The 24,069-nt window shown below is 44.3% G+C and overlaps 1 protein-coding gene across 1 annotated transcript in view; it reads left to right on the top strand.

Annotated features, from left to right (window-relative positions):
• Window positions 1–3,258: 3,258 nt before the first annotated feature.
• Window positions 3,259–24,069, top strand: part of LOC138283890 (aquaporin-9-like) — a 141,241-nt gene continuing 120,430 nt past the window's right edge. Inside the window, exon 1 of the mRNA XM_069222095.1 lies at window positions 3,259–3,487. Within this exon, the coding sequence (XP_069078196.1) occupies window positions 3,386–3,487 (102 nt within the window). The 5' untranslated portion in view covers window positions 3,259–3,385. The remainder of the gene's footprint in view (window positions 3,488–24,069) is intronic.

Genomic DNA, 24,069 nt, shown 5'->3' with positions numbered 1-24,069 from the left:
CCTCTATTACCGAGATCCCTATTTCAATAATGTATGCTGTTGGAAACAGCCCTTTCTGCAGGGTCATCCCCAAACTTTTTGCCTTCCCCCTCCTATTTTTTCTGACCGTTTTTCTTGGTTTTAGGACTCTGGGCACTTTACCACTGCTAAACAGTGCTAAAGGGTATGTACTCTCGCGTCTAAACATGATAACAATGTCTCAACCACAATTGGCATATCTGATTTACTTGCAAGTCCCAAGTAAAGTGCACTACGTGTGCCCAAGGCCTGTAAAATAAATCCTACTAGTGGGCCTGCAAAACTGATTGTGCCACCCACTACAGCAGCCTTTCAAACATGTCTTAGCTCAGGCCTGCAACTGCAGAGCCTGTGTGTGCAGTTTTACACTGTCATTTCGACCGGGCAAGTGTACCCATTTGCCAGGCCCAAACCTTCCTTTTGAGGGTTGAGCACAAAGTGCTCTGTCCCTGGTGTAATCTCTCTGTGGGCTTTTAACCAGCCCCATGTCACACCTATCAGTTTGGTTAGTTTGTGGGCTTGCCTTTTAAAATTCACTTGATTTAATTAGTGAAAGGCATGCCTTTTCTGGTGTTTAGCCTGCCTCGACCGCACCAGCCAAATAATGAAAATATATGAGGCTCCATGTTTTCGGTATGGTTTCTGGACTACTTTTTCTCTTAATTTTGTAGGCAGAGCGATCTCGCTGGGCACTAGTCAATCACTTTGCATGACATCGACCCTGTTACATGGATATTTACAGTTTTGCCGGTTACATGGATAATTGCCCTTTTGCCGGTTGCATGGATAATTGCACTTTTGCTGATACGTTTCACTGCGAGCAAACTTCTGTTTCCTTTTGTGTCTGCTTTGCGCTCCTGGCGGCTGGCGGCTTGCTTATGTGAAAATGTTTTACTTTTCAATTTCAGTTTATGTGGCCAGAAAAGTCTGGTTAGTTATGTGAAACTGTTTTATTTTTCATTTTCAGTTTATGTGGCAAGAAAAGTCTGGTTAAGAGTTTACAACGCTAATAGCTTTAACTCGAGCAATTGCGAGACCCATTGCATCGCAAATGCTTGTTTTTATATGTAAGTCATCCCTAAGTTAGGCCTTAGTTAGTTCCAAGGGCAGGGTGAAGTGTATTTAAAAAAGTTGGACGTCTACTTTGAAGTTTATCCTGTCCAGAGAGTGAAAAACTCGTAAAAAAATGTTTTCACTATTGGAAGGCTTAATTCTCCCAAAGGATAACATTGGGGTTACCTCAAAGCATCTTTTAAGTGTATTTTCCATTTGGGAAAATATAGAAATGTTGGTTTTGGTGTCCCTGGACTCATAATTTAAAATCAAAACGTATGGGGAATTTGAATTTTAAATTGTAAGTCTGAAAATGCCACTTTTAGAAAGTTGGCATTTTCTTACTTTAACCATTTTGTGCTTCTGCCTGTCTTTGAATACATGTCTGGGTTAGATGACAGTTGGGCTTTGTGCATCCTCTTTAGACAGTCACACAATGGAGCTTAGGTGTGACTTAAAAGGCCTTAATGACCCATTAACTGGCTTGATGGGGGTACGGAGCTTAGCACTGCTTCACACACTTCTGAATAGGGCTGTGCCTCTTCTCACAGAAAGGGCTGCATAACCCCCTGTAGAGTGTCTGAAGACTGGGAGGGCAGGAAAGGGACCTTGGGAACTTCAGAGGAAGTCCTGGAAGTCTATCTAACCTTCCAGAACCTGGGAACCAAGGTATAAATATTGGACCTCAAAACTATGAAATCATATTCTACTGGAATCAAGGACACTCTGCCAGGAAGAAGGACTGCTGTGCTGCCAGGATGGACTGCCACTCTGCAACTGCTTTGCTGTTTTGACCTACTGCTGCTGCTGTAGGAGGGACTGTCACTTCAGTACTTGCTCTTCTCTGATGGCCTACTGCTTCTCCTATAGGAGGGACTGCCACTTTGCTGTTTGCTCTGCTGTGTTGGACTGCTGCCTGCTGCATCTGTCCTGCAGTGAGAAGGACTGGACTTGTCTCCACATCCTTGCAACCAAGAATCTCCAAGGACTTGCTGGCTTGCCCCCTGTTCTTCGGCAGTCTTAGGGACATCTAAGACTGTTGGCAACTCACCTGCTACAGCACCTAGACCATGCCATCTGTGAGTCTACCCTGCCAAGTGGTGCCACCTCAGTCTTCTGGACCCTTGAAAGTGGGCATGAAGTACTCAGCCTTCTGTGGTTGTCATCAGACCCGCCACGAAGGAAAGCAAAGCTACACCAAGCCCCGCAAAGCCTCGCCGCTCAGCTTCTTGGAACCGATGCCAGACAACACGAAGTCTCACAAAGCAATGCTGCGCAGACCACACACTAGGATGTAAGTGGGTCCCTGTAGCTGGCCCGCGCTCCATAACTGTCAGCCTGAACTTGTGACTGTGTCCCTGCCCAGCGTGACCAGATACCCACCGTTGGCACTTTGCACTTCTATGCGCTATTTTCACCTAAATCTTTAAAATGGCATATCTCAGGATGCACTTATTGGATTTTTGTCATTTTGGTCTTGTTATACTCAGATAAATATTCTTGATATTCTTTTTCTAACCTGGTGTTGAGTCTTTTTGTGTTGTCTTTCACTGTGTTACTGTAATTAAGTGTTGCACAAATACTTTACACATTGCCGCTTTAGTTAAGCTTGACTGCTGTGTGCCAAGCTACCAGAGGGTAAGAACAGGTTCATTTAGGATGTTTATCTGACTTACCCTGACTAGGGTTGTGGTCCTGACTTGTACAGGTTACATTCCTCTGCCAACTAGGGGCCCAATTTCTAACATAGGCTAAAATGTAGCATAATAATTACTAGGAATATGCTGTATAATGTACCGTAATTTCCATGATTTGCCACACCATATTATTTGACCTATTTATGTAATTGGCCTTCCATGACCACATAATCCTATTGTATCCGAATAAATATATGCTTTGCTTAGAGTTTAGGCAATAGCTAGCTTGTTTAACATCTGATCAAACTTTACTCGTGTTCTCTGCACACTTTCCCCTAGATTCTGAATTTGAGTGCAGAGTACCCTCTAACCCCACTGGTCCCCGGTACCACTGAACCTGCCACACTATTGACAGCTGCGCCCCTGTATAACTGAGCGTTGCTACGCTGGACTTTTTAGATTGAGTTTGGAGGTCACGCAGACTAGCACGGTCAATGACTCTACAGTGAAATGATTTGGCTGGCGCTATATAAACCCACCCCCTTCAGCTGTGGGCAGAAAGAAGCTCCAGTTTTCCAAGCATCGTCCTTCGAGTTGACTCGTGATACTGACAACCACAAGCAGCCCACAGAGGAAGACTAGTGCGCGAGGCTCGGCGGGAGCTGCACACGGAGGACATGGGCCAAGAAGCCAAAAAGAGCTTGAAAACCAGACTAGCTCTGAAGAGCAGCCTGGCAAGAGAGACGCTTGCCGAGTTCGTGGCCACGTTCGTATTGATTGTAAGTAAAATGTCGCTTCTTACTTCATCTACAACCGGTGTTAACATGTGTTATTGTTTACTTTAACAGCAGTTGTATTTTATACTTTTTTTTCCGATGTCTATAAAAGAAGACATTTTGGGACATTATTTTTTACATCTTTTTCTGCTTTATAGCGGTGACATTTTATGCATCTTGCTAGAAGCCTATGAACGGTACACGTGTCATTTCATTCGCTGCAGTAGAGTAACATTGTATGCTGAGAAAGTCGGCCCTTGTTTGTGTTTTAACACAATTTTTATGGGTTCGCCGATTTTTAGAGCGATTTACACGAGGAGGGAACGTGCCCATTTGACATGCAGCTTTTGTGTAATCCAGTGTAATGTAAAAATGTCAGCACTGTGCCTAAGCTTGCTCAGCCGTTCATCAGTGCGCCACAGGCTTGGCACACTTCCTTCCGTTTGTAACATCTGCAGAAATTTCAGGAGAGTTACTTTGGGTCAACTATACTGTTCACACGTCTCAACACGAATTGATAATGCACTTAATTTCATTTCTTATGGGTTTGCTGCTCTTGTTTGGCAATGGCTCCGCCATTGCAGTGAATGTAAATGTACCTCAGCTGTAGGAAAACTCTTAAACTTGATTTATTGATTGAATCAAAACCAGATACTTGATAATCAAAAGTGAGAAGGCACGCAAAGAAAGAAGCTTTACAAGCAGCTGCATACCAAGAATGCTCTGAGACACAAATAGCACATGAAGACATTTCAAAAAGGCAGTCTGTCTTGCTAATATTTTATTTTGTGAACCAAACTAGACGGATATCTGCCTGGCCTATGTTCTTTGGCACTTTAAAGACCATCAATAGGCCTTAATTTGTAGCTTATTTAAAAGTGGGGCATCACGACCACGAAAAATAGTTATCCATAGGCCAGAGCTGGAACCAATTTTGCCTCCATAACTTTGACCAAATGAGCATAGTTGGGAGACAGTAAGCTATTTTGCAAGGTCTTAAAAACATTAGCCCTCATTTTGACATTGGCGGTAAAAACCGCCTACCGCCGCGACGACAGACGCCAAAAGACCATTGTCACGGCTACCAGCCGTCCGCTGTATTATGACCACAGCCGGATTCCTGTCACAAGAAGGGCGGAAATCCAGCTGTGGCCATGCCGGCGGATGGAGTTAAGGTGCCCAATAATACAGCCTGGCGGTGTTTTGCTGGCAGGTGCTGCTGATGGCAGCAGTGCCCCATCCCGTCTCCTGCCGGAGGACCCCCTGAACACCGGTAAGTCGGGTCTCCTACAGGGAGGGAAGTGGGGGGTGTTGTGTGTGTGTGTGTGGGGGGGGGGGTGAATGTTTGTGTGTGCGTGGATGCGGGTGTGTGTTACATGTTGGATGCGTGTGTGCATTTATGGAGGTGTGAGTGCGTTTATGTTGTGTTATGTGAATGCGTGTCTACATAAATGTTTGATAGTGTGTGCGGATGTGTGTGTGATTGGATGTATGCATGCGTGGAAGCATGTGGGAATAGGTGTGTGTATGCGTGTATGTGTGAGTTAAGGGGGTGTGAATGTATGCGGGTGGGGGGCTTTGGAGAGGTAGTGGGCTTAGGGGGGTACCTGGAGTGGAAGGGGGTAGACCCTTATCAGTGACAGAGAAGGAATTCCCTGTCACTGATATGGCCTACCGCCATGGTTTTTGTGGTGTTACGGACAACACGGAAACCATGGCGGTAGGCAGAGTGATAATCCCGCAGACGGAACAGTGAAGGTCTCCAGGCTGGAGATGGATATCTCCAGCCCGGCAGCTGTTACCGCCGTGGCAGTCGGAGTGGTACATTAGCAGGTTGGCTTCAACCAACCCGCCAATTTCATAATATGGCGATACTTACTGCCAGCCTGTTGACGGTACTTACCGCCATATTAACGCCGACCGCCGGGGTCGTAATGACCTCCATAGATATTAGTTGTATTTTTAGCACTCAAGTGGTTTAAGGGGCCTTTAAATGACACTTTCTAGTAAAAAATATTGCCAAGATATTTGTAAGATCTCACATGCCCTATGGTCTCACACCTAACAGTCCAAGTCTGAGGTCTTGCCTTAGCATGTTCTACTGTGATGATTTTAGTTTTTTTGATATTCAACGCCAAGCCATTAACTGATGCATACTCATCAAAAGAGCTTATTATCTGCTGTAATCCTATTGGCATATTGCTAAGTAACACCGTATCGTCGGTATACTGGAAATACTTAATGTTATAGCCTGCAGAGGCAGGCGCATGAGCATTTACATTTTCCTGATGATTCAGGAGGTCAGCCATAGAAAGATTAAACAAGCAGGGACACAGCGTTGCTTCAGGTCTCGTAGGGTGTTACATTTCTGAGGCAATATTGTGCCATCACACACCTTCACATGTACCCATGTATGAGTATACAGCAGGATTATGAGGTTGTGGAGAGAACGAGGCACACCCCAGGCTGCAAGTGTAACCTATAACCGATCTCTTGGAACAGAGTCAAAAACGGCCTTCAAGTCAACAAAACAGATATATAATTTCTGTTTCTTTAGAATAGCTCTTTCAGCCATAAGATTAAGAATCAACAGGTTATTAATTGTCAACTGGCTTTTCCTAAAGCCTGTTTGATAGATGGGTATCATATTTTGAGTTGACGCCCAGTCTTCAAGCTCCTCAAGTATACAAGACACAAATATTTTTGCTTCAACATCAGTTAAAGCAATGAGACGATAATTTGCAGGGTTGTCAGAAGGACCGTTCTTATAAATGGTTTGAATTATACTCCCCTACCAGGATTCTGGGATGCATCTTGTTGATGAAATCTCATTAAATAGGGGATTTAATATCTCTGACCACAACTTGGGGTTGGCTTTAAAAATAACATTAGTGAGACCATTTGGACCTGGCGCTCCATTTGACCTAATCCTTTTAAGCAGGTTGATAACTTGAGACTGGTTTATTAACTCCATTGGTTGAGGTGTATTTCTTGATGGACTCAAGCACACCAAGGAAGATTGACCTTTTGTTACCATAACCTTTCCCTGATCAATATTTGTCTTAGTTACAATCAATTTGTTCAGCTGCTCAACTTGAGATTCAGAACATATACCATATAATTCTGATATGAAACTGTCCCAGACAGATTCGAGAATATTAGCACTATTGGCCCTACAGCCACTATTTTTAAAATCATTTACCACTCCCCAGAATGCTTTGGCATTGCCTGTTTTGCTGAAACGGAGAAGTTTTGACCAACAGTTCTCAATACCTTCACAAAGATGTAAGAGATTGCCTATAGACGCAAATCATTAGCTGATTTAAATGCCGAAATAGAACTCCGGTTGCTTTGTTAAGAGCCCTTTTATGTTGGTATAATTTCTACTTCACCTGCATTGAAATATATCCTATCTTGCTACGAACTCTGACTGCACTTTTTTAAAGCCAGTAAGTACTGAGAGAAGGCAAATGTAATGTGCAAATTACAGAAACAAGTCATGTTTGCTATGGGCAAATTGTACTTAGCAATTAGCAGATTTTCAATAACACAACTGTAGTCTTGAGTATTTTAAATGTTGAAACACAACTAAAAGCCCTCTGAGCAAACTGATAGTATTAATACACTGGCCTAAAGCAATTAACATTTGTTTGTAGATTCCAGCATGAGTTCTACAATGTATGCTCAATGAGGTTCAAGGCCCTCAGCTGTATCTCTGGAGGGAACCGCTTTGAGACATTCATACTTTCCTGGTGTCTCTAGGCTCAGAATTATCTAAAAATGATAGCCTAATAATTCCAGTCCCAAAAACCTCAAACCAAAACTTTCAAGTGGAACAGCGGGGGTTGAGGGCATCATCTGTGTCCAACTTGGGGGAGCAGTTAGAGGATAGTTGGGGCAGGACACTGGCCTCCCACTTCCTTCCCTCCTCAAGAGACTCAAAACAAAGTCCTCCAATAAGCTCCCACAGAGCAGATGGTAAATGGATGCCGATTCGGGACTGTTATTAGCCCCCCCAAAAGCCCTTTGTTTATGTTTAAGCCTAACATCATTGCTTGTGAGGTCAATGCATCTGTGTGCCAAACCAGTAATTTCAGTACTTTGAATTTCACTCTGTTCTTTCTAGAATCCTGTAGGCAAATATCGTCTCTCATTCCTTGGTCACTTTGTTCCCTAGGAAGCTCCAAAGTTTGAAGGAGTTGATTTTCAGTTTACTGCTGCTGGATGCTCCAAAGGTTTAATTTTGGCATACATCCCTGTGGTGGGCAGGGGCCTGTATGTCAGCGTAATGTATACAGAAATAAAATCTGACATAAAGAGCATAACCTAAGTATAATTTTGCAAAATACATCTTTAGTGGTTTCTCTAATTAGGCGTTTTGTTTTTGACAATATTTAGAAAAGTATATGTCAGACACTATTCTGATAATAATATTCTGGTACCATTGCAGCTGAAGGATCACCCTAGGAGAATCACCTCCACATTATGGCCCTCATTATGAGCGTGGCGGTCTTACAACTGCTACACTTGCGGTCCAATTGACCACATAACAACCCTGAACCGCCAGCTCCTCCAGGATCTTGAATCCCGTTGGACTGGAGGTGGCGGAGATCCTAATCTGCAGATTGCAATCTCGTTCTCCGCCAGCCTTTTCATGGTGGTAATACTGCCACGAAAAGGCTGGCGGAGAACAGGTGCAGGGGGCCATATGTGGGCCCCTGCTCTGCCCATGCACCTGGCATGGGCAGGGCGGGGCCCCCATGCCCATCGCAATGTTCACTGTCTGCTTTGCACCCTTCGCTCTACAGCATTGCAGCCGGCTTGGTTATGAACCAGAGACAGTACTGTAGCCTGTTTCCTGCTAGGCCAGCAGGCAGAAATGTAGGTTTCCACCCACCGACCTAGTGGGAAACTCATAATGACGCCAGTGGGGAAGTCGCCACGTGGACAGCAGTCACCCTGTCAGGAGTTCGGCGGATGGATTTTTCTGTCCGCCAAACTCAAAATGAGGCCCTGTTTCCTGTTCAAGTTTCATATTCCAGTAGGAGGTTCATCTATGAATGTAGAAAGTCTTGGAAAATAGATGTATTCCGACTTACCTACATGCTTTGCAATCCTAGGAGTTGGCTGATTTCCCATCCGCTGAACATCCAACGGGGATGTTGCTGCCTTACTGACTACTTTCCTGTCATTCCTATTACAACTTTCCTGCTAGGATTATGGGGGAAACCAAGGTTTTTGCCTATCAGCCCAGCAGGAAAGTGGTAGCAGCATTGTCGCCGGGTCATGTCGAAGTTGTCAAGAAGAGATGTTTGCAGGAGGCATAAAATGGGCCAGCTTCTGAAGAAAGCTAAGTCCTAAAAACCCTTGTCATCCAAAAACCCATATCAATCCCAAACCCTAATAAATTCCTTGCCACCCAAAAACCCATACCCACGCTAAACCCTACAAAATCACTTGCCATCCAAAAACCCAAACCTACCCTAAATCCTGAAAATTCTCTTGCCACCCAAAAGCTGTACCCACCCTGAACCCTAAAATTACCTGTGCCACCCAAAAACCCTAAAATTACCCTTGCCACCAAAAACCCATACACACTTGAAACCCTAAAAAATCCCTTGCTACCTAAGAACCCATACCAACCCTAAAATCTAAAAATACCCTTGCCACCCAAAAACCCATACCGACCCTAAAATCTAAAAATACCCTTGTCACCCAAAAACCCATACCCACCTTAAACCCTAACATTACCCTTGCCAGCCAAAAACCCAAACCCACCCTAAACCCTCAAAATTCCCTTGCCACCCAAAAATCACCATGCACAATATTTGCGAATTATTGACGAATATTCAAAAATATTTGCAAATAATTGGCGAATATCGGACATGGTAAATAAAAATGAAAAAAAAAACATTCACAGAATCATTCACACACTAATTCATTTACTCATACATGCGCACAGAGACTCATGCACCCACTCAGACACTCATACATATATATATATATATAGGTATATTTAGTTACCTGTGAGTGGGTTTGAGTGGGTGCATGAGTATGAGTGTCTGATACATATATAGGTAACTATATAGGTACTATATATATAGGTAACTATGGGCCTGATTACGACCTTGGCGGAGGGTATGAGGGGATTACTCTGTCACAAACGTGATGGGCATCCCGCCCGCCATATTACAAGTTCAATTATATCCTATGGAACTTGTAGTACGGCAAACGGAATATCGGTCACTTTTGTGACAGAGTAATGCCCTTCGCCTGGTCATAATCAGCTCCTATAATTTGCGCCTTCGCCATGCCCAGCTAATCGCTCCATGTATTATATCACTGATGATACCTTCTATAGCATCTTTGATGTTATCACTGCAACATTTGCAATAAAAGTATTGATGAGAAAGCTGTGCATTATAGTTACCTTATGGCGCGAGTTATGGTCACTTGAAATAACTTTAGCTAGCTGCTGAATTTCAATGATTTTGTACGAGTGAATTCAGAACCTAACTATAACATCCCTGCCTGTGTCACCTTTGATTTTTTTCAGTGAATATATATATATATATATATATATATATATATATATATATATATATATATATATACTTAGGAGCATATTTAAAAAGCCCCTAGCACCACCTTGTGCCTCATTAGAGTCATTTTTTACGCAGATGAGGCGTTAAATGCGGCATTTCCACCGCGCCATGTTTACAAAGTGATGCAATGTTTGCATTGCATCACTTTGTAAACCCTTGCGCTACATTATGCCTGCGCCAGGAATAATGGATGCAAGGGGAGCGTTCCAGTGCTAGGAGGCACAAAAAAATGATGCAGTAAAATTTAACAGATTTCACTGCACCATCTTTTCCGTCATTTTTAACGCCTGCTCAGACCAGGCGTTAAAATGACACAACTATTAAAATCAATGGGCCTCCTTGCACTTTGCAACAATAGGGTCAACACTTTTGACGCTAGTGTAGCAAGGTGCCACAATAGCGTTAACATTTTGACGCTATTGTTCTAACGACCGACTTTGGTATTTTGGCTACGGCACAACCATGATGTGGTTAGGTTCCAGTAGGGGGGGCACAGAAAAAGTGGCACATCAGAGCTGATGCGTCACTTTTTCTTAAATATGGGCCTGAATACCTGTAAAATACTTGCATTTACCAGTAAAACCTTGTTAGACTTGGCATCATTGGCATGGCCTCCCGTAACTTTTTGCCTCTACTTCCCAGGTTGTTTCTGTGGGCTGGACTCTGTTTTTGCTGTTTTATTTGCTCTGGACACTTTACCACTGCTGACCAGTGCTAAAGTGTCGGTCATCCCTGTATAAATTGTATGTGTACATTGGCTTATCCATGATTGGCATATTTTTAATTTATAAGTAAGTCCCTAGTCAAGTGCACAAGAGATGCCCAGGTCCTGTAAATCAAATGTGACTAGTGGGCCTGCAGCACTGGTTGCGCCACCCACATTAGTAGGCCTGTAAACATGGCTCAGACCTGCCACTGTAGTGGCTGTGAGTGCAGTTTTAAACTGCCAATTCGACTTGGCAAGTGTACCCACTTGCCAGGCCTAGATTTTCCCTTTTTATACATGTAAGGCCCCCCCAAAAGGTAGGCCGTTGGTAGCCCGATGGGCAGGGTGCAGTGTATGTTAAAGGTGGGACATGTACTTGTGTGTTTTACATGTCCTGACAGTGAAATACTGCCAAATTCGGTTTCCACTGTTGAAAGGCCTATCTCTCCCATAGGTTAACATGGGGGCTGCCTTTAAATATGATTAAAGCACAGATTCCCTTTGGGAGCAGACTGACAAAAGGAGTTTGGGGTCTCTGGACTCACAATTTAAAAATACATCTTTTAGTGAAGTTGATTTTTAGATTGTGTGTTTGAAAACACCACTTTTAGAAAGTAGGCATGTTCTAGCTTAAACCATTCTGTGATTATGCTTGTTTGTGGATTCCCTGTCGGGGTCAGTGTTAGACTTTTCATCCTTGGCGTGGTCTCCCTTAACTTTTTGCCTCTGTTCCCCAGGTTGTTGATGTGTGCTGGACTCTGATTTTGCTGTTTTTGTTACTCTGGGCACTTTACCACTGCTAACCAGTGCTAAAGTGCAAGTGCTCCTGTTTAAATTGTATGGAAGTGGTTCATCCAGGATTGGCATATTTGAATTACTAGTAAGTCCCTAGTAATGTGCACTAGAGGTGCCAGGGCCTGTAAATCAAATGCTACTAGTGGGCCTGCAGCACTGGTTGTGCCACCCACATAAGTAGCTCTGTAATCATGTCTCAGACCTGCCCCTGCAGTGTCTGTATGTGTATTTTTACACTGTAAATTCGACTTGGCAAGTGTACCCACTTGCCAGGCCTAAACCTTCCCTTTCCTTACATGTAAGGCACCCCTAAGGTAGGCCCTAGGTAGCCCCAAGGGCAGGGTGCAGTGTATGGATAAGGTAGGACATATAGTAATGCGGTTTATATGTCCTGACAGTGAAATACTGCCAATTTCGTTTTCACTGTTGCAAGGTCTGTCTCTCTCTCATAGGATAATATGGGGGCTACCTTTAAATATGATTAAAGTGTAGATTCCCCTAGAGAGTAGATGGACATGTGGAGTTTGGGATCCCTGAACTCACAATTTAAAAATACATCTTTTAGTAAAGTTGATTTTAAGATTGTGCGTTTGGAAATGCCACTTTTAGAAAGTGAGCATTTTCTTGCTTAAACCATTCTGTGACTCTGCCTGGTTTGTGGATTCCCTGTCTGGGTCAGTTTGACAGTTGGGTTGTTTTTCACCTCACACCAGACAGTGACACAAAGGGAGCTGGGGTGTGATCTGCATTTCCTGATTAGCCATCTCTGCTAGGAGGGAGGGGTGGAGTGGTCACTCTCATCTGAAAGGACTGTGCCTGCCTCTGACAATGCTGTCTCCAGCCCCCTGGTGTGTGTCTGAGGCCTTGCCTGGGCAAGGCAGGATTTCACAAGAAGGTGTGAGTCCCCTTTGAAGAAAGGTGACTTCAAAGACTAAAATGGGTATAAGAAGGGCACCCAAACTTACAAACTTCAGAAACACTTCTGGAACCAAGAGGAACCTCTGCCTGGAGAAGAGCTGATAGCTGAGGAAAACGTGCTGCCCTGCCTGTGACTGTGCTTTGTGGAGCTTTCCTGCAGTGCTGCTTCTGCCAGAGTAAGAGGGCAAAGACTGGACTTTGTGTGCCTTCCATCTTGAAGAAGAAATCTCCAAGGGCTTGATGTAGAGCTTGCCTCCTGTTGTTGAAGTCTCAGGGATAGCAAAGACTTCTTCCTGCCAGCACCTGGAGTCTCTGGAGAGACCCCTACTCTGCTCTGTGGTGCCCTTCCAGTTCCTGGGACCCTGAAAGGAGAGGCTGGCAGCCTAAGGACAAAAATACACGCACCGAGCGCCGTGCGGAGAAAAGATCGACGCGAATCCGATCGCGGCTGAGAAAACGACGCGACGCCGGTTCCGCCGCTGAGAAACGACGCCGCAGGAAACGCGACCGAAAAACCGACGCCCGGAGCAGGAGAAACGACGCGCAGCATCGCTGACGGAGGCTGAGAGATCGCACCCTGCGCCGCGGGACTTTCGGATCGTCGTGTGGCTGGCTTTTTCAACGCGCACCGCCGTGCCGAGTTGTTTTCGACGCACACAGCCGTGCAGGGTTACTTTCGACGCACACCGCCCGTGCGGGGTTATTTTTGACGCAAACCAGGTACATTTTCACGCTAGCAGCGCTAGTGTGGTGTTACAACTACCTAAAGACTCTTTTTATTTTAAACCTTTAAAAAATCATAACTTGACTTGTGTATGTTGGATTTTTGTCGTTTTGGTCTTGTTTTGTCTAGATAAATATTTCCTATTTTTCTAAACTGGTGTTGTGTCATTTTGTAGTGTTTTCATTAAGTTACTGTGTGTGTTGGTACAAATACTTTACACCTAGCACTCTGAGGTTAAGCCTACTGCTCTGCCAAGCTACCAAGGGGGTAAGCAGGGGTTAGCTGAGGGTGATTCTCTTTTATCCTAACTAGAGTGAGGGTCCTTGCTTGAACAGGGGGTAACCAGACTGTCAACCAAAGACCCCATTTCTAACAGTCAGTTTGACAGTTGGGCTGTTTGCACCTCTCCTCTAGACAGTGACACAAAGGGTGCTGGGGTGTAGCCTGCATATCCTGATGGGCCATCTGGGCTGAGGGTAGGGGAGGAATGGTCACTTACACCTGAAAGGGCTGTGCCTGCCCTCACACAATTCAGTCTCCAACCCCCTGTTGTGTGTCTGGATCCTGGCCTGGCAAAGGCAGGATCTTGAAAACAACAGAAGCTTCTTTCTGATATAGGCCTACTTCAAAGGCAGCTAGGGGTATAAGAAGAGCACCCCAAGCCCCTGAAAATCAGATTACTTCTGGAACCAAGAAGAACCTTTGCCAAGGAGAAGAGCTGGAGAAGCAGGAGGAGGAGTACTGCCCCTTTGCCAGTGACGGTTGTTTACTACGTTGGCCTGCAGTAGCTGCTTCTGTCTGGGAGAGGACAGAGACTGTCTTTTGTGTGACTTCCCACTGGTGCAGAATCTCCAAAGGCTTGAACTGAGTTTGCCTCCTGTTGTTGAACTCTCAGGGACATCAAAGACTTCTCACTGCCAGTACTTGGGCTTTCTGCTGAGAATCCTGCCTGCCAAGTGGTGCCCTAACCTGTCTCTGGGCCCTTGAAATGTGCAGCTGGTGGAAAAGGATGTAAATCCACGCAAAGACCACCGTGCAGGGAAACTTTCGACTCACCACCTGCCTCACAGCTGAAAAACAACGCACCGCTGGCCTCGTGGCTAACATCGATGCTTCACCTGCATCACAGCTGGAAGATTGACGCAACGCAGCTGGAGAAATGATGCACAACACCCGCAGTGGCTGCTGTTAAAGACGCAAGCCCCCATGCAGCGCGGTTTCTTGACACTGTGTCACCGGATTTCGACGCAACATCGGTGGATGCAGAAACTCATTGCAAAGCCTGCCTGTGACCCGAGGAGCCCATCCGGATTGACTCATCGTTCTCTTGCGGGAGAGAAGAAATGAAGCACGCTGACTGGAGGAGGAGGATGAAGCACATTCTCGCTTGCGAGTGAGAAATCGATGTATCGCTGGCCTTTTCCAATGTTCTCACTGTTTTCTAAAGGATTTAAGACTCTTTTTGCTTTTTAAATTCATAACTGGACTTGTGTATGTTGGATTTTTGTCGTTTTGGGTCTGATTTAGATAAATATTACCTATTTTTCTAAACCTGTGTTGTGCCATTTTGTAGTGTTTTCACTGAGTTACTGTGTGTGTTGGTACAAATACTTTACACCTTGCTTTTGAAGTTAAGCCTGCCTGCTCGTGCCAAGCTACCAAGGGGGTGAGCGGGAGTTAACCGAAGGTGATTCTCCTTTACCCTTAAGAGAGTGAGGGTCCTTGCTTGGACAGGGAGTAACTCGACTGCCAACCAAAGTCCCCATTTCTAACAAACCTTTACTAGGCAGATGCCTTTATTATTCATGCCTTTAGAACGTAATTCGTTATAAAGGCATGCGTGGTAAAGGCATAATTGTTGTAAAGTCGTGCGTTGTAAAGGTTATGCATGGTAATGGTACCTGCGTTGTAACAGCTGCGTTGTGATGGTACCTCATGGGAAAGGCCTCGTTGCCCCTGATGATGTTATGATAGCACCTTTCAAACAAAGGAGGACTGCAAGTACCCTCCCCCAATCACATGTGCAAAGTCCATTTTATGTGTGCAGTAATCAAGGGCATGTGGCCTTTGACGCGTTTCTTCTCGCATGTTTACTTTTGTGTGATCTGGACTCGTTCCAGCTTCACTCTTATCTTTATCTCTGCCTGCAAACGTAAATAAAACCTGCAGTGCATCCGTTATTAGAGAAAGACATTTTGCTTCTATTTTGAATGAGATGTTCTTTCAAGAGTCGCAGTGATGCCATTTTCAGTAAAATTACCATCCCTTACTGGAGCTCTCTGATGAATGCTTGAACAGTTGGAAAAAGATAAAAACTTTTAAAAACTAAGGCGGTCATTCTGACTGCGGCGGTCGCCGCCCGCCAAGCGGTTCCCGCCGAAAGACCGCAGCGGCTATTCCGGCTTTCCCGCTGGGCCGGCGGGCGACCGCCAGAAGACCGCCGGCCGGCCCAGCGGGAAAGCCCCTGCAACAATCAAGCCGGCTCCGAATGGAGCCGGCGGAGTTGCAGGGGTGCGACGGGTGCAGTGGCACCCGTCGCGATTTTCACTGTCTGCAAAGCAGACAGTAAAAATCTTTGTGGGGCCCTGTTAGGGGGCCCCTGCAATGCCCATGCCAGTGGCATGGGCAGTGCAGGGGCCCCCAGGGGACCCACGGCACACGTTCCCGCCATCCTGATTCTGGCGGTGGACACCGCCAGAAACAGGCTGGCGGGAAGGGGGTCGGAATCCCCATGGCGGTGCTGCAAGCAGCGCCGCCATGGCGGATTCCCTGGGCCAGCGGGAAACCGGCGGGAAACCGCCAGCTCCCCTTTTCTGACCGCAGCTTTACCGCCGCGGTCAGAATCGCTCAGGAAGCACCGCCAGCCTGTTGGCGGTGCTTCCGCTGCCCTCCGCCCTGGCGGTCATGGACCGCCAGGGTCGGAATGACCCCCTAAATGCTGAGATCCCTAATAGATTTTTTTATTGGAGATTTTTAAATGTAGTAGTCAACAGACCCGTCACAAATGTTGGCAGTGTGTGCAGGTCGAAGCCTGCTGGCTGTTACACATTATCATTATAAGTTCATCTATAAATGGAGGGCAGATTCATAAACACTTGGCTAATCTCTAAATTCTAAGTGGTGAATTGTGGACTTACAACACAGTAAAACACAGAGGTAGTTCAGATGGTGTTTGCATTGGTGTATGAATATTTTACGTGTTCAGTTACAGAGTATTTCTCAACAAAATGGTTGCTAAGTTGTGGCCAAAATTACTAAGGCAAATTGATTGATTTGGTAAATCTGCAGAGCGGGCATACATTTCATGTAATCGTTTCGCTATCATGATGTGAAGATGCGTGGCATTTATGGTGACAGCAAGTCCTGATGAGAAACCCTGGTTAACAGCAGCGTATTTCTGATACCGCACACACTACAAATTAATCAGGGAACAAACGTGAATCCCATCCTACATGTCCTACATACCACCATTAGGGAATTGACATCCGGAATTCACACGAGGTCACACTTTTGGATGTTTCACAGTTAATTTATTCTAGGAATTACTGACCAGGGAGAAACAGCCTTGCTATTGGTATTGCATCTTTTAGCTGCTTGTGTCATTAATGTCCTCTGATGCAGCAGTTTACCATCAATCATATATGCAATAGGGCGGTTTTGAACCTGCTGCAGGCACTTTAAGGTGCGTTAAATGGGGTTTGTCTGTCTTTGAAGCAGTCATGGGTAATTTTCAAAGAGATCCTTAGAGTCACTACTTCTATAGAGCATGCATTGAAACAAAACAGGCCATGTCTTCTTTAAGAGTTGCTAACTTTTGCCATTTTCACTGAGAAGAATCAATAATTCTTCATATTCTATGCTCAGCAACTTTACAGTTAGCTCATTTAGAACTTGGTCCAAAATTGTAAGCAATACAACTGGGAGATCCTTCAAGTCACCTAGGATTAAAATCATACGTGCAAATTCATTAATGTGTTGTTTCATTGTCATATTTTCAATTACCTCCAAAAAGTAAAATCATTGAGTATTTTCTTGGACTCTATGGTTTCACTTGAACTCTAGATCACTGGTAGAATACTCATCCTACTTCCATCCCAAACTGTTTTTAAACCATTTTTAAATAAGTTGTACATAGGATCGTATCACCAAAACAGTTTTATTTTGGTGATAATTTACTTTGCCAGCAGTACTGTCCATATCACATAAACAGTTTCGAACTAGCAGGATTTAAATTTGAAGGTGCTAAATACTTTGCATGCTGTTCTGATTTTCAACAGTAACTAAGTGGGAGCTTGATGTTATTACCAAATTACTTCATATAATGTGTTCTTTATTGTTATCAGCAGTAATTCAACGATTAACATTTTGCACAGAACATTGAAATACAGCCAGTAGGTTTTACAGTGGATAAATTCATCTACAGTAAACACCAACCTTCTTTCTCAATATGTCCAAAATTGCTTAAAAACGTAAATATCACAGAGACACAAATGTTTACCTGATATTGCCCCTACTGCTTAACCCATTAACTGTTGGGCCTTCCCCCATAGCGCTGAGCACTTCTTTTGCTCTTTGGGGTAGTTTGTGCTGAAGCCTCTATAATTTTCTGTTCACATAAGGCAACCAATCCTAATTTTCACCTTTTTTTCCAACATCCTGGGGATTGTAAAGGTACCTAGGGTTTGTGGATTCCCTGCAGGGGACTGGGAAAATAGCAAAAAAAGTGCTACATTTTGAGTTTTTTGGCAAAAGTAGGAAAAAAGTGCTCAGGATAAAAGTGTCTTTTTTCATAAAAATGGCTTCAACAAATGGTTTCCTGTGTTAAAGTCACCATCTTTCAGGCACATGCAGAACTGAATCAAAAACCAATTTTTTTACCACAGTTTTGGCATTTTTCAAAGAGGTAGCCCACTTTTCCTATTTATTGTGCTTTCAACCTACCTCCAGTTTGCGGTGAAAAACAGTGTGAAACCCATGAGCAATCCAGGAAAGCTATATATTTCTGAAAAGTAGACAAAGGGCCTGAATACAGACTTGGCAGTCTTGTCACCGCTGTCATGTCAGCATCTGAAACCCCGACCACTGACTAGGCATTCCGACAGCTAAATTACAATGTTGGCAGTTTGCTGAATTAAAGACCACCAGAGTCCCATCGGTACCGCCAGCTATTCGCTGACTACCTCGATGGCGGCTGAGGAAAAGCAACTGTCAAAGAGCAGTACATACAAGAGTACTACTGTCCACAATTTGATATGCTTTTCCATCAACCCGACTGTGGCGGGAGACTGGCTGCTTTGAGATGGTGGAATCGAAGGAAATGGGGTGCTAGCTCCCTCATTTCTTTCTTTTCCCTGCAGTCTCAATATGGAGCCCTTTGTCCAGGCCCCCCCACCTTCACAGCAGCAACTTCACCACCCCCCAAAAACAAAATACAGGTAAGTACCTTTTGCATTTTTCTGCCACTGACTGGATTGGCATATATGTCCGAGTCTCCAGCAATGGAATGGTTACATGTACAAAGTATTTCTACACATGTGTCATGCATATGTGTACATTTTGGTTACAATCTACACACCTTCATCAACACAATGTAAAAATATACCTTCTATTGCTAACCTTGTCCCCTGCCAGTCCACTGCCATCAGGAAACCTCTGCTGGGCCAGCGGTAACATGATAATATGGCAGGCAGGAGACCGTCAACTCTGCGGTCTTTTTTTGGACCGCCGCCTTGGCAGTATGGCAGCCTGACCAACAAACATGCAATCAGGCCCTAAATTCTGAATTGATCAAGGGATCATATGTGTAGATCCCTCAAGGGTTTCCCAAAGAACCTACCATTAAACTAAAGAAATATTGAAAATGAGTAGGAAAATACAGCCATTTGTGACACTGTTTTCATCTGTAGCTTTTTTTCACAATGGCCGATTTACAAAAGCATGTACCATTACTTTCCCTAGACTATATTAGTTGTGGGGATGTAGAGGAAGAACCCAAGGTACCCAGAGCCGACAACTGAGCTGCAATGTACAGTGGTTTTTCATTATGTACTGAATATAGACCAATTTATATGGGCAGAAAATAGGTGTTAAGGTAACCTATGTTTTTGTGGGACAATCTAGTGGTAGCTGTGCACTTTATAAAACACTTCATTCATTCATTCCTTTCTGAAATGGGTACAAGATATTTAGTTTAGGAACAGTGGTTATTTTTACATCTCTGAAATTGTATGAGCATATGATTTGGATGGAATATTTCTAAATGTTTTCGTAGTGAAATCCAATTGGTAATAAAAAATGCAACATGATGCGTCGCATTTTTCGACTCAAAACTGACTTGTTTGTTTTGCAAAGTGGGTAGCTGTGGATTTTGGCCCTGTTAAGCAGGCACCCAGAGAAACCTAGCAAATCTGTAAATCTTTTAAAACGAGGCACCTTGGAGAATCCAGGATGGGGTGACTTGGATGGCTATCCCCATGTCATTTTACCCCAGATCCATTGTAAACCTCAAACTTTGACAAAAAAATCTAATTTTCCTCATGCCTGTGATAAAAAGTTCAAAAATCTGCGTGGAGCTGCAAACTTCTTTCTGCCACTCCTTTTCCTAAGTCTTCGGGATAAACATGGTACCTCACTTGTGTGGGTAGGCCTAGTTCCCACAACAGGAAATAGCCCAAAAAGCTCTGTAGATACATCACATTTTTCCACTCAGAATTGACCGGTTTTTGGTAAGGTGAGCCCTAACAAAGATGGAACCTAGAGAAACCTAGAAAACCTGCAATATTTTAAAACCTCAAAACCTGGGAGAATCCAGGGTGGGGTGACTTGTGTGGCCATCACCAGGATGTTTTACCAAGAATCTCTTGCAAACCTCAAACTTTTAATAATAAAAACATATTTTCCTCACATTTCTGAGATGAAAAGTTCTGGAATCTGCCAGGAGCCACAAACATCCTACTACCCAGCATTTGCCTAAGTCTTCCAATAAAAAAAGGTATCTCACTTGTGTGGGTGAGCCTAGTCCCCTCGAAAGGAAACTGACCAAAACACAACATGTACACAGAACATTTTTCCACAAAAATCTGACCTGTTTTTTGCAAAATGGGTAGCTCTGTGTTTTGGCCTCTAACTCAAGTGGCACCTAGGGAAACCTAGCAAACTGGCACAGTTTTGAAAACCTCAAACTTTGCCTGAAATCATGTTAGGGATTTTGGAAATTTTGTGGATTCCTGGGGATTCCAGAAGTTTCCATCACAGTCAAGGAAAATGAGGGATTTTAACCAAAGTTTGAGGTTTGACGGTCATTGCAGGTAAGAAGCCCTCATGGAATTCAAGCAAGGCACACCACCCTGGAATCCCCTGGCTGTCTACTTTTCAAAATGTGTGGGTTTGGTAGGTTGTCGTGGGTGGCAGCCGAACAAGACTCCTAATCCGTCAGCTAACCCTTTTGCTGATCTCTCCACATAGCACTTTAGGCCCTTTTGTGTCAAGGTCTCTTGACCCACCCACAGAAGTGAGAGACCATTTTTAGTGAAACGCTTCAGGAAATGCCATGTGGTAGAAAATATGTGGCTTCCTGCAGATTCCAAAAGTTTTCCTCACAGAAATTTGAGAAAAATGTTTGTTTTTAATCAACGTTTTAGGTTTGCAAGGCATTGCAGGTAAGAAAATGGTGTGGGATGCATGTAAAGCACACTATCCTGGACTACCCTAGATGTATAGTTTGCAGAGCTGCCTGGGTCTGGTAGGCTTTTCCAGTTGGCAGTCTACCCAAGCCCACAAATTGCAGCCAATCACCATTGCAAGTGGGGTGATGTTGTGAGTTAAACACACTCTCCTGGCCCAAATGTAAAAACAACATCCAAAAGAATCGTATGTCCTCTTGCTTGCCATTGGGATGGGATACTTTAGTCTGCAGGGGAGCAGAAAAACTCTTGAGGGTTTAGGGGTGATGGTGAGGCCTGATATTAAGTACACCCATCAGCCTCCAGGGTGGCCAGAAAGACTGTTGCTCCATTTACTTGGAGGAAGGCATAGCCAAGCCCATGCCGGTCACTCCCTACCCTTATATTTGAGAATGAAAAAAAATCCTTGGTGTCTAGTGGGCTTTCTGTCCCACCCAGGGAGGGCAGATCAGGGGTAATTACCCAATCTGCTCCCATTTAGTTGGGGTGGTGGCACAGTCATGCCTATGGTGGGCAGCCACCACCCCTATATTTTGTTTAAAAAAAAGAATCCTGCCATCTAGTGGGCTTTATGTCCTGCCTTATAGTGGGATTTCCACTCCCTGGCGGGGTAGTGGGCGGTTAATTACCCCAATTTGCCCCCCGGGGTCAGAAAGACTCTTGCCCCCTTTATTTGTGGTGGGGGTATAACCATGCCCATGGTGGGCAGCCTTCACCTCTGTAGTCCTAAACAATTAAAAAAGCCCTGATGTCTAGTGTGTAGCAGGGGCAGTAAGACTGAAATATAAAAATTGGCAAAGGGGAGCAAAAGCTCTTGCCCATGGGGCTGCTCCCCCTATCCCTGGTGGCTAGTGGGTGTATCCCTGCTTGGGCATCGCTCTCCTGTGGCAATCCCCAGGTAGGGCCTTTGGAAAGGGGAGATTCTCCCCTCTCCAATGAAACCTCTCCTGTGAGAATCAGTGCCCAGGGGGCTGAGATGTGCCCCCAAGCACTGATTCAGGCACTATAAAAGGAGCCCATCAGCTCATTTTATTTTCACTTACACTGCAATGACGTCAGCGCGCTTTGCACATCGATCACAAGTACAGTTAAAAACAAAATCAGGCTGCTCAGGCACAGCCTGATGTAAAAAAACGAACGGACTCTCTGCCAATGACTGACACACATGTTTGGGAGTTAGTGCAGGTATTGGTCATTCACTGACACCCGCACTTAAAAGGGTAAGCATGGTGTGTGAGTATGTTATTCATAGAGTATGAACCAACTACAGAGCACTGCACAAAACAGTGAGGATGGAGTAGTTTAGAATATTGTTAGACATAACAAGGGAGGTGGACACAAATAAGAAGATAATTCTAGCAGATTTGGAAGTGGAAATTGATTGTCAGCAGAGAGATATTAGCAGATATCAGCACCCAAACTTTGCAGTCAGTCTCCAGCGTCTTTATTCGATCCAAGTAGATTAATGGATTCATTTTTCACTCAGAAGGCCCTTCATAGAAGGTATCTGCATTCAATCTTGGTTACTAGTCTTCCTTAACTAACAGTACTCCCTCAGAGAAAGACTTTTTGGTAAAAATAACTTGCATTAACAGTTATATGGTACAATTTTAACCACTACAATATCGAAATAAAAAATAGCAGCAAAAATAGTGATTACAAAAATATTGTTATCCTATATTTAAACAAGAAATACTGGAAAATGAAGTACAAAATATAGTTGTACAAAATGTCTAAAGTACCATAATATCAACCTCACAGAGAAACAGAAAATATTGTTGTTGTGCTAAATATATACAACACTAACCAAATATCGAAAAGAACATCAACAACAAAAATATATTTAATAATAAATAAAAAAGTTACTATATTTAAATACTAACAACCTCTAAAAAACTAAATGAATTAAAATATTAGATTTAACGTATTTAACATTTAACCATAAAAAAAAAAATTTAAACATTTTGTTAGGCCTGTGAGCCTTAAGGTGATCTTTCCCCCAAACTTGTTGCCTTCATCCTCCAGTGGCCCCCGACAATGACGCCTCTTCCTCGGACACCACCTGCAGCCTTGTCCCGCTGAACTTGACCTTATCTGACAATTTTGTTGAAAATTCTTGTATCTGACCGCGCTTCATTGCGGCCACCATATTTTTCTACTTTAACCTGGTCTTGCATAACTACATGTCTGTGGTTGGCACTTTTTTCTTTTAGGCACTGTTTTTCCCCTAAACTTTGAAAATTCATAACTCCCATTCTCCTGATTGGATTTTTGTCATTTTAGTGTCGAACAGTTTTACTAAAATGTACTCTATTTTTCCAAATTGGTGTGGGATTTTTCTTGTGTTGTGTTTTCACTTTATTACTTTTTGTGTGCTGCAGAAATACTTTATACATTTACACTAAGTTAAGCCTTACTGCTTTGTGCCAAGCTACCAGATGGTTAAGCACAGGTAAATTTAGTGACTTTAGTGGGTCACCCTCACAGGGATTGTGGCTGTTGCTTTGGCAGGGCTAACACCCCACTCAACCAAGAAAACAGTTTCTCCCAAGTATTTTATAACCTGTATTAAATTAACATTACATTGAAATAATTAGATACCATTAAACAACATTTTGGGCCTAATTATGAGTTTGGCAGATGGTTTACACCATTTGCTGAACGTCCGACAGGCAGGTTGCCGTCATACTGGCTACCTCCCTGCCAGGCCCATTAAGAGTTTCCCACTAGGTCAGTGAGCGGAAAACCTGAGTTTCCGCCCCCTGTCCTAGCAGGAAACAGCCTACAGCATTGTCTCTGGCTTGTAATCGAGCAGGCAGCAATGCTGGAGGATGCAGGGTGCATGCCAGGCGAGGGTGCTGGCCGGGAGAGGCCCTGCACTGCCCATGTCAAGTGCATGGGCAGTGTAGAGGCCCCCCTGGGGCCCTCTGCACCCTTTTTCCACCAGCCTTTTCATGGTGGTGCTACTGCAATGAATGGCTGGTGGACAATGAGGTCATAATCCTCAGGGCAGCGATGTTTGCAGCACCGCCCTGGTGGATTAGGACCGCCACCTACCTCCAGATCGCCGGGATCCCTGATCCTGGCAGAGCTGGCAGTCCCACTGCGGCCCGACCACTAGGGTTGTAATGTGGCAGTCAGACTGCCGCATTGGC

Source organism: Pleurodeles waltl, chromosome 3_1, assembly GCF_031143425.1.
Source record: "Pleurodeles waltl isolate 20211129_DDA chromosome 3_1, aPleWal1.hap1.20221129, whole genome shotgun sequence".
NCBI lineage: Eukaryota > Metazoa > Chordata > Amphibia > Caudata > Salamandridae > Pleurodeles > Pleurodeles waltl.
Note: the sequence above shows the minus strand (reverse complement) of the source record. Positions and strands in the feature narration are given on the sequence as shown.